Source organism: Gracilinanus agilis, chromosome 1 (genome assembly GCF_016433145.1).
Source record: "Gracilinanus agilis isolate LMUSP501 chromosome 1, AgileGrace, whole genome shotgun sequence".
Classification (NCBI taxonomy): Eukaryota; Metazoa; Chordata; class Mammalia; order Didelphimorphia; family Didelphidae; genus Gracilinanus; species Gracilinanus agilis.
In genome coordinates this window covers 146,738,757-146,750,585 of record NC_058130.1, presented here as the reverse complement: position 1 = coordinate 146,750,585, position 11,829 = coordinate 146,738,757, and the positions used below count along the sequence as shown (strand labels likewise).

Sequence of the window (11,829 nt, the reverse complement as noted above, 5' to 3'; positions counted from 1 at the left end):
TCTGTCTCTCTCTGTCTCTCTCTCTCCTTCTCTCTCTCTCTCTCTCTTTCTCTCTCTCTCTCTCTTCTCTTCTCTCTTTCTTTCTCTCTCTCTCTCTCTCCTTCTCTCTCTCTGTCTCTGCCTCTCTCTCTCTGCTCCCCCACACACACACAGTCACTTAACCCCAATGTCACCCAAAGACTAGAGGTCTAGAAAGGCCTATTGTCCTCAATTAGGACGATGAATATGTTGTCCCTAAGAAAGTGTGACTCAGGATACAAAACAAGTGGACCTCAACTTTTTTATGGGTTAAGTAGGTCTCCTCAAGCTGGCCAAAGAGCCCAATTAGTAGGTATAATATTGATTCTATAGGCAAATGCCTTTTGAGCTCCACAGAGCCATTATACACAAACTTTTTGGAACACAGTTTGGTGAAAAACAGATTGGGTATGATAGAAAGTACCCTGGACTCTGAATCAGGAGGACCTGGCTTTGAATCTGGGTATGACTACTTGTGTTCCATGACTAAACCTGTTATTTCCCTATGGACCTCTCTTTCTTCACTCATAAAATAAAGGAACTTGGTCTAGATGATCTCTAAGGTAAGAAATTCCAGCTCTCATGTTCTAAGTCACTTCCCAACATTTGGGGCCCAAAAAATATACTGACCCTCCCCAAAAATCCCTTACATAAATATTAAACCAAGGAATTAGGGATCTAGAATACCACCAAAAAGGGGGGTGATTATGGAAATTTGGGAGGCAAATAAAGACAATTAACCTTATTTTCATGCCTAAAAATACCTCATGTAATAAGTATTTTGATAGAGGCGTGATTTTATATTTAATTTGAATGGAGAAATATTACTAACATCAACATTTTCTCATATTGAAGGGGAAAGTTTGGGAAATGCTTTTCTAAGGTCATAACACTCTATGATCTATATCCTTCAGGTCCTGTCTGCTAACCTAGCAGAGTGTATATTCCTTGAAGGCAGATTCTTTATCTTTGTATCCTAAGCATATAGTAGTGTATTGCACATAACTGATGCTTAATAAATGTTTGTTGAATTAATCTTCTATGTTCTATCCTCTTTTCCTATTCTAACCTTCTCTGATTCTGTTATTTGCAGTGCTCCCCATGAGACAGACTATACAAGGATTTACAGAAGCATTTGTAACTTACTAGTAGCAGTACATAGGTCTCTGGTCCTTCTCTCAACAGACATACTATAAATGTTTCATCGTTAAGTTTAGCAAGGGTACTTCTGTTTCCTATAAAAAGGTACATTTTTTTGTTCCTTTCTCTTAGGGTTAAGTAACATCATCGGGATTATAGTTTATATCTCAGCAAATGCTGGAGACCCTGGCCAAAGTGACTCCAAAAAAAGTTACTCCTACGGCTGGTCCTTTTATTTCGGAGCCTTATCTTTCATCATCGCAGAAATCGTGGGTGTCATCGCTGTGCATATCTACATTGAGAAGCACAGGCAGATCCGTGCCAAGTCACATTCTGAGCTGCTGAAGAAATCCACCTTTGCCCGCCTCCCACCCTACAGGTACAGGTTCCGGAGGCGATCCAGCTCCCGGTCCACAGAACCCTGCTCCCGAGACCTGTCCCCTATCAGCAAAGGCTTCCACACCATCCCTTCCACTGACATCTCCATGTTCACCCTCTCCCGGGACCCCTCCAAGGTCACAATGGGGACCCTCCTCAACTCCGATCGAGACCATACTTTTTTACAGCTCCACAACTCCATTCCCAAAGAGTTCAAGGAGTCGCTGCACAATAACCCTGCCAACAGGCGCACCACACCTGTCTGAGTGGACCTTGGCCCTCTGTCCTCTGCCCAGTCTTTCCCATGCCTAGTGCAGCCTTTGGGGAAAGTGTACAGAGGTATCTGTCAGATTGCATGGCATAGTCCCCGTGATGGTATTACCAGTGAAACCCTTGTTTATAAAGAATAAAACCAAATGGGCCTCAGCCCTCCCCTACCCCAGTCTTTATTCCTCTGCCCTCCTTTCTGAGACAGTTTCCCTTTCTGACGTCTCAGCCTGAAAGCCAGCCCTACATGACCAATCAGTGTCTGGGTCTCTCAGTGCCAGATGTTCCCTCCTCTATCTTCATTGGCTGGAAAGATCTTGGCCTTCTTTCCTCCTTCATCAGAAAGGGCCTGGAGGAGTCCCAAATGGATTGGGTGAGGGCTCCACTAATCATGTGAATAGGTGTACATCCCTATCATCCATCCACACTGAGCCTCTGCAGATCCAGTGACTCGGGAGTCCCACCCCAGGGGGAATCATTAACCTGATAGTTACATGTTACAAGAAATTGCCTAGAAATCAAGAACGTCCAAGCACTGACACGGTAATGTCATGAGCGCTTGTGTTATTAAAAACGTTGCCTTGTTGTAACCGATTGAACTGGAGGTGTTTTGTTTCTTCCTTGTCTTTGCTGAACTAGTTGTCCTCTGGAGCTGGGGGCCCTGACATTCTGAAGCTGGGCGCCTACCATCCACCTAACACGTTGTGCTTAGCCTGATGGATCTATGGCATTCTATTCAATAATAAACCTTTTCGTGTGTTGAAAATTTTCTCAACCCCTGCTATGTACAGGGACCTATCCTAGGTCCTGAAGGCAGGACATAAAAATAAAGAGAACACAGTTCCGGTCCTGATAAAACTCATAATCCAAGAGAGGGATCAGTCAATAAACATCTATTAAATATTTACTAAATGTAGAACACTGTATTAGATATTGGGGGAAGGGTGTTGAGGAGTTATGCATACTGAGTACAAGTAAAACAATCTTATCTTAGCCCTCATGGAATGTATAGTCTAGTAATAGTTAGGGAATAAAACACATAAATAAACACGATACAATTTAGAGAATAAGAAGGAAGGAATATGGTAGGCAAGGCACTATTTTAGGCACTAGAGAGATACGGTTATAAAGCAAATCCTTACCCTCAACAACTTACTTCTATTAGGAATAATAATAACTAACATTCATAAAGCTGTTTAAGGTTTACAAAGTATATTCATGTTTAATTTAATTTGATCCTTAAAATAACCCTAAGAAATAAATGTTATTAATACATGCAAATTAAGGGACTGAGTTTTAGAGGCTTAGTCATTTACGCAGTGTTAAATAGGTAGTAAGGGTCTGAAGTGGATTTTAAAATTAGGTCTTCCTGACTCTAAATCCAGTACTCTATTTGCCCTGCTGCCTCTTTGAGCTCTAGACTTTGAAATCAGAAAGCCTGGGTCGTAATCCTGCCTCTGAAGCTACCTAAGGCAAGTCATTTTCCCTCCTTGGTCTTCATCTGTGAAGGGAAAGGGTAGGACTGGGTGATCATTAAGGACCCTTCCACCTCTAACATTTGTGAAGTAAGTAGGGATAGAACAAAATACTTTTGAGGGTGCAAAAATGAAAAATATTTTTTGATGGGAGAAATGGTATTTGGGAAGGAATTATGGAAGGCTTCTTAGAAAAGGTGACATTTAAGCTGAGACTCGAATGATAAGGACTTAAACAGATGGATATGGGAGCAAGGAGGAGGTGGTACTTCACATATTAGCTGAGAAACAAAGGTAGGGAAATATATAAAGTAGGAGCTAGAATGTGAGAAGGGATGTCAAACAGTTCAATTTAGCAAGCACAAAGGATTCTTGAAAGATTGGGCTAGATATGCAGGTTGGCAGAAAATTATGAAAGATATTGGATACCAGACAGATGATATTAGTGTTGATCACTAGTCAATAGAAAGCCCTTCTCAGTAGGGCAATGAATCTACCTTCGAAGGAAAAAAACCAGAAGCCTGACTTTGAGCTATCACTTACTTATAAGTGCCTGATGTTCGGACCACTTTCTCAAGTTCTCTACTTTGACCCAAATCTCCAGCCTCCTAATAGAATATCTCCACCTGAATGCCAGTATTACCAAAATTCAACTTTATTACCTTTACCTCCCAACCCATTCCTTTTGACTTCTCCATATCTGTCAATGGAACCACCATTTAACTTTTGCTCCCATCTAAAGCTTTGTTTTTGTCTTTAACATTTCCCTCCCTCTCTCCTCCATTCAACCATTCAATTCACATCCATCACCAACAAGTATTGTTGATTCCATATCCTCCTTTCCAGTCCACTACCACCACCACCACCTTGTGCCCTTGGGCAAGTCATTTAACCTCCCCAAGCCTCAGTTTCCTCATCTATAAAGTGAAATGGTTGAACTAGATCACCTGAGAACCCTTCCAACTCTATAAGTAAGCTCCTATGAACCAATCATCTGGACTATTGTAACAGTCTCCTTACATGTGTTCCTGATTCCAGTCTCTCCTTCCTTCAACCCAGTCTTCCATACTGTTGCCAAGGTCATTCTCTTAGTGTGAAATTTAGTGTATCATTCCCCAATCTGTAATATCTCCTCTCAAATTCAAACTGTTTATCTTATAATTCATGGGCTTCTATAATCTAACACACATATCTCCCCCTCTCCAGCCTCACACCTTTTTAATCACACACTGCTCTTTTCCCCTATCCTCAAGGAGTTTACATTATAATGGGGATACAATGTGCATATATCCTATGTTTCATCCACACTAGACTATTCACTGACCTCAAGATATTCACTGACCTGCATTCTGTTGTCTTGCTTTTGTTTCCATCTTCCATGTACCTGCTGAAGTTCTACCCATTCATCAAGACCCAATTCAGATGCTTCTCTATCTGTAACTGCTCACACAATGAAAATTATCTTTCTCTCTTCAGATCCTATATAATATTTTGTACCTCTCTTACACTATTCCATTTTATATTATTGTTATTTTTATATTTGTCATATTCCCTACTGGACCTTATGGAACAGTGGGGTAGATGTAATCTTAACTAAACCTTACATCTCCTCTAGTGCTCTGTATATAGTATATGTTTAATATATGTTATAGATTATATTTGAATATATGCAGTACTCTGCAAAGAATATATATTTAATGACTTTTAAATTGAATTGAGCTCTTGCTCCCTTCATCTCTTCTCCATCTACCTTGAATCCAAACTCAACCTCTCCTCTACTCTGGGGATGCTGAAATTCAGACATTTTGAAGGGCTCATCACTAGGAGAGGGAGGGTGTGATATGCCTAAGTGTGTGCTACATGGCATTCATGAAACCCTGTCACTTGGCTTCAAAACGATCTTAGGGAACTCACGAATGAAAACCAGCAAGCCTGCATTCACCACTCAATGAATTAAAATCTCATATAAATAGCTCTCGTGTCAATAGACTGGCCATGGACCTGAAAAAAGGCTGACTGAGCTCTAGGCCAGTAGGGACCAAATTATATTCCATTCTTTCACCAGCAACCTCAGATTAAATTGAACAAAAAAGGGAAAAAATAAAAATTTCCATGTTCTGACAGGAACAACAAAACAATAAAATATAGTGTTATAGAAAGAGCTCTGGATGGAGAGTCATGAAACCTGAACTTGATTACTAGCTCTGACATTAGCTCACCTTGGGCAAGTTACTTCCCCCACACATCTCCTCCACACCTAGGAGCTTCAGTACAATGAACAAAAAGGTTTCTAAAGTTCTTCTCAGCTGTATAGTCTATGAATTTATAAGTTCTGGCTCTAACACAAATTAGAGTTTTACCTAAGTCAAGTCACTTCTCCACTGTGAACCCCAGTTACACCTTTGTAAAATATGGATGTTGAACTTGAAGATCTCTAAGATCTCTTCCAATTATGACATTCTATGTACTCCGGTTCTATGGTCTCAGTTCTCTCAAAGGACCTAACTCTCAAAAGAAGGACTATTGTACTAGCATACCTCTTTCTCCATAAACCAACTGAAAAGTCTTGTTTGGAGAAAAAGACAAGGAGCTATTTCTCCTCTCCTTTTCGCCTAGAAAAATTCTGGTGCTTGTCCAACACGAACATGAAACTTGGGTAGAAAATAAAGTTCCTACCTACTTCAGTGACTCCCCAGCTCCAGCTGAACTTCTCCTCCCTAGGAGTTACCAGGGACTAGAAAATTGAACCACATCCCAAGATCTAACAATGCCACTGGCTGAATTTCTCCCTAAGCCTAGAAGCATTTCCCGCTCAGACAATCAATAGTTGGTGAAATATCACAGCTGTGGCTTATCTGTAATGGTATTTCTTTCTCTGTCTGGTGTAGTGCTTATAGAAGAGAGGGAAGAGCTATATTCTTAGGCAAAAGTCGCATTAACCTGACCCACTGACTCCCCTTCCAAGACTTACCTACCAAGTTCAGTTACCAGATAACCTTGGCTATTTCCCAAAAGACACAAAGAAACCCATCTATCAAGGATCCCCTACCCTCCTGGGAAATAAACAAATGAAACACTACTCCCTGGACCCAGACCCAAATGATCAGGTTCCAAGGGAAAGACTCAGATTCACACAAATGGATGATAGGAGGAGTCCCAACACTATAAATGAGGTTCCTGTTTCACACAATCCTGTGGGCACTGCAATTGTGTCTCAGCATTAATGTCTCTCAGCAGTAACTTGCCTCATATGAGCAAAGGCAGGAGGCCAGATCAATTCACAGGCACCAGGGCGTGATTGCTCCTGGCTCCTTATAAGCTTTCAGGGAAGAAACATAAGCTGATGGTAATAAATCGCTACAGCTGCTTCCAACTCCCCATGCCATGCCTACCCATTTATTTGGCTCGCTGCAGTGTGGAAGTAGCCTAGCCTTTCAAAGGGTACGCCAGTAGAGTGTGAGCTTTAGCAAGTCCTACCAATCCCATTCGCTTAGTAGCCTTACTAAGTGCCTCCTATATGTAAAGCAGTGGGGAAGACATCAGAACTATAAAGAGACTAATAGTGCTAGACTTCAAGGAATTTATATCCTAATGGAGATATACTCAGTTGAGTAGAATACAAGGTAGGGAGTGATTAGAATAAAGACAAGATCCAGATGGAGTGCTCTGGGAAATTTTGAAGAAGAAAACACATTTAACTGAGGTAGGAAAGACAGGAACCAAGAAAAGAAAAAAATTTGGGAAAAGTGACATCTGAGTTAAATCTTGAAGGAAAAGAAGTTTCTAAAAGGTGAAAATGAGAAGAAACTGTATTTCATACATGGAAAATGGGCTTGTGCATATGTGCAGGAATGGAAAAGTGCATGCTGAGCCCAGAAAAAAAAAGGAAAAAAAACAGCTAATAGTCCAGGCTAGAATACAAAATACATGAAGGAGAATAATGCAAAATAAGGCTGGAAAAGTCATTTGAAGCCAGATGGTAGGGCAGCTTTAAACATCAGGCTACAGAAATTGTATTTATCCCAAAAGCAATAGGGAATTATTGAAAACTTTTGAGTAGGACAGTGAAGTTAGATCTTATCAAGCTAGGGTGGTTACTTGTGTATGGATCTAGCAAAGGGCTCTGTGCCTGTCATCTGATCCTCAACCTAGCTAACTTTAAAGAGGTTCATCAATAGAAGACTGACCAGCATATGATGAATCTTTGGACCATGTGAACTCAAAAGCCATCTTCTAAGTGGGTTGCAATCTACATCAGGAAAAGAATGATTACACAGAAGTCACAAAGCTTTTGAAGTCTTTGAGAGGGAAGACAGTATATTAAAAAATAATCTTGAACTTTACATCAGTGTCAATAAGAGTGGGTACTCACAAGCCTGTGTTAAAAGTGTTACAGCCAGGGGGCAGCTGGGTAGCTCAGTGGATTGAGAGCCAGGCCTAGAGACGGGAGGTCCTAGGTTCAAATCTGGCCTCAGACACTTCCCAGCTGTGTGACCCTGGGCAGGTCACTTGACCCCCATTGACTACCCTTGCCACTCTTCCACCTATAAGTCAATGCACAGAAGTTAAGGGTTTAAAATAAAATAAAATAAAATAATTTAAAAAAAAAGTGTTACAGCCAGCAAGCAAAAATACAAAGAATGGGAGCAGACAGACTCCTTTTTATCCTAGGCCCTGACACAAAAATGGTCCCTCCCCTCATTTACCACTGGCTGGTTTATTAAGAGTTACAATCTTATCCAGAAAGCTAGCTAATCAGAACACATAATTTACAAGATAATTATCCTAATTTTTCAGGTGGGTTTTAACCAATCAAAACAAGGACTATTTCAATCCTATCTATCTGAAATGGGCTTAGGTTGGGAACACAAAACTAAACTCAATTTTTTTACTCCATTATATGGGTTTATGAGAGGAGTCCACCATCTTGTCAGGACCCGTTCCTCACAGTCTTCAAATATGTTTTTCAGCCCCTTCTACTATATATACATGTGTGGGTGGGGAAGATGGTTTTCTTTGATTATTCCTTAAGATTTCTACCTTATATGTATCTTTGTGTGTGGTGGAGATGGTAAGTTGGACCAAGGGAAATAGTTTCATCAGGCTCTCATTATTTTCTCTGTTATCATCTTCTACAAATATTTATTAAATACTGGCACTGGTGTGGGGTTTTCAGAAAGGCCTAGCATCTCTGCTGTGAAAGCTTGCCTAATCCTTTTCAGGACTGTTTAATCACCGTTGGTATCCACTTGTCACCCAACTCTCACCTATAGATCTTAGAAGCTGTATCATGCCCATCAGTCATACACTGGTAAAAATACTATCTCAGCAAATAAGTCAAACAAAGTTAAGGGTAACCAACAGGTTTCAAACTAACTTGTGAGTTAGGTAGAAATCTACCCCAAATATGTTAAAATTTCCTCCAGCAGAATTAGAGAATGAGAACTATTTGTTCCAATGGTCATGAAGGCATCTGAAATAGGCACTGTATAGTACTTAGAGCTTGGTCAGACATTGAGACCACCAAGGTCATCCGCTGCATCCCTGGACATCACCAGTCATCTTGACTTTTGTCTTGCCACTAGACTTCAGGGACTCTGGAAAAGAGAGTCATGCTGAGGAATTTGAGCTACTCTGTCTCACTTAAATCTTGCCTTTCATGCACAAGACATTATCCCATGAGGCTATTGGTCCTCTTCAAAAAACAAAAGACAAACAATAACAACACTGTGTTGAGCACTGGGATACAAAAAGAGACAAAAACATGGCCCCTAACTTAAAGAAATTCACATTCTAACAGAGAAGACAATATACAAATACATGAACATACAAGACATATGCAATATAAATAGAAGGTAATCTCAGAAAGAAGGCATTACTAGGGTGGGAGGAGGGAAAATCACTGGGAAAGACCTCTTTTAGAAGGTGAAATTTGACCTGAGTATTAAAAGAAACTAGAGAAGCCAAGAGATAGAGGTGAGGAAAGAATACATTCTAGGCATGGGGGAGAGTCAATGAAAAAACACTAGTTAGGAGACAGAGTGTCATGTTTGAGAAACAGAAAAGAGGCCAGAGTCACTGAATTACATAAGATGGGGAATATTTATGCCCTGCCTCAAATGCTCAAAATTCTGCCTCAGGGAGCTTTCATCATTTATGATTTCCACAATCAAGTTTCTAATTGATCTCTTCCATTCAACAAAATGAAGACTTAATATCCTCGTTGTACAATGTTAGAAGACACCAGTCTTGTCATGAAAACCTGAGGGCTCATTTCACTATTTGGGTGGTGGGGAGAAAAAAGAGAAGATTAAGTGGGCAATAGAGCCCTCACCACCAATTGTTGCTACACCCTATATTAATCCTCTTGTTGAAGATTCAAAAGTATTTTGTCCTCAAAGATTCCAATTACTTTTAGGGAAGTAAGAAATGGAAGGAAACTGCTAAAGCCAAAGCTAGTATTGGGGTTCCACTAAAGAAGAGACAATACAGCTGCCTCCTGATAATCTTGAATGGGCTTTTGTTGTGTTGTTTTTCAATCATGTCTGACTTTGTGACCACTTTGGGGGTTTTCTTAAAATAACTGGAGTGGTTTGTCATTTCCTTCTTTAGCTCACTTTTTATAGATGAGGAAACTGAGGCAAACAGGGTTCAGTGATTTGCCTAGAGTCATACAATTAATGTCTAAGGCCAGATTTGAACTCAGGTCCTTCTGACTCCAGGGCTGGTATTCCATCCACTGTGCTACTTAACTGCCAAATCATAAACCAAATATATATATAGACTAGATCAACTCCATGTCCTCTTTAAATCCAGAATTCTATTTAATAAAGGCTGCTAGGAATTTTTAATAGAGGGTACTTGGTATCTTCCTGACATCAACTTAAAGGTTAGGAACCACGTCCAGACATCCATAGCTTTCCCAAATGGGAAAGAAATTAATTTATTAATTTACCTAAACAGTACTTACCATGAGGCCTTACATAGATTAGATATTCAATAAATATTTATTGCTTAGTTATTGACCATCCTTTCTCAAATCTACTTCTCCTCTCAATTTGAACCATTTCTTAGAAGTGATAAAATTGTCTCTCTCAAGTCAAGCTATAAGGGATGGCCCTGGCTCTAACATTCTTGTGTCTCAGAATTTCCGAGATAGAAGAAAATGCTGAGGTTCATCTACTCTAAACCTCCTTATTTTATTCATTGAGTCCACTGGTTCTCTGGTCTAGGACAGGTCATACAGTGTGTGGACGGCAAGTTCTGGCTAAAACTCATCTTTTGCTAGCCAATTTAGTGCTCTTCTTACTTTACCAATGCTTCCATATTCATTGCCCTCCTGCCTTTCATGATGTTATTTACTTCATTTATATCTTCAGCCATCATTCTTTCAGTCCAAAAAGGACTATCCCTTTAGTCTATATTCAGAAGGTAGTCTCTAAATATTCCTAATTATTTTAGTTCACTCAGAGTAGTCAGACCCTCTTGGCTTCACAGGATTCCATATCGAACCAAGAATCCATTGCCATATTTCAACATCATTATCTCTAGCACCCTAAATTCTCTTTTGAATCTTTGATCTTCTTCTAAAAAGATTCCAGCAGCCAATATTGAGCCAGATTCCACCGTTTCCTCATTTTACATATAGATAAACTGAGTCCCATAGAAGTCAAGTGACTCATTCAAGGTCATAAAAGTATAAAGACATAAGCAATGTATGAACATTTGAAAAGGGAGCTATTACTAATAGCTAAAAGGCTTGGGGAAAGCTTCCAGAAAGAAGCTAGCACAAGAATTTTGAAGGAAGATAGAAACCTAAAGAGGTAGAGTAGAAAAAGTATATATCTCAGGCACAGAAAAGAGACTATGCCAAGGTATATAGACAGCACATTTAATGCCAATTTTAAGAAACATGATCAATGAAGGAGACTAAGAAGGACTCATCAGAGAAGTAGGAGAAAAACTAAGAAAAGATTCTCCAGAAAATGAGACTTTATTTTTTATATACTGTATTTTTCCTATATCAGGGTACTGGATTTAAGACTTCAGTCTGTTGACTTTTATATTTCTTTTTATATTTTATTTTTTTCCATTTTGCATTTTCCTTTTATATTTCCTTTGGTCTTAGGAACTCCTCCTCCATAAAATCTGATGAATAGATATGGTTCCTCCTGCTAGGCATGTGACTGTCCAGCCCATTGCCTGTGGGGCTGGGGAGGGGTTGAGAATCTTGTTAGACAACATCCTCATTAACTATTTACCAATCAGAAATATCTTAAGATGTCCAAAGGAGGGACTGAATAAGGAGTTCCCAAATTGTATTTATAGACCTGTGTAAAGGAATTTCCTTGTTTTTGATTATCTAGAGCAGTGATTCCCAAACATTTTTTTTTGGCCTACCACCCCTTTTCCAGAAAAAAATATTACTTAGCGCCCCCTGGAACTATTTATTGAACTTGGAATAAAATGTAATACAAAAAAAGTGTGGCCATCACCGCCCCGATGGATCGCTGCAGCACCCACCAGTCTCTCAGATATTTTAATTGTAACA

General features: G+C 39.8%; 1 protein-coding gene across 1 annotated transcript in view; it reads left to right on the top strand.

Annotated features, from left to right (window-relative positions):
* Positions 1–1,802, top strand: part of CACNG3 (calcium voltage-gated channel auxiliary subunit gamma 3) — a 131,489-nt gene extending 129,687 nt beyond the window's left edge. Inside the window, exon 4 of the mRNA XM_044657182.1 lies at positions 1,291–1,802. Coding sequence (XP_044513117.1) covers positions 1,291–1,802 — 512 coding nt within the window. The remainder of the gene's footprint in view (positions 1–1,290) is intronic.
* Positions 1,803–11,829: the final 10,027 nt, after the last annotated feature.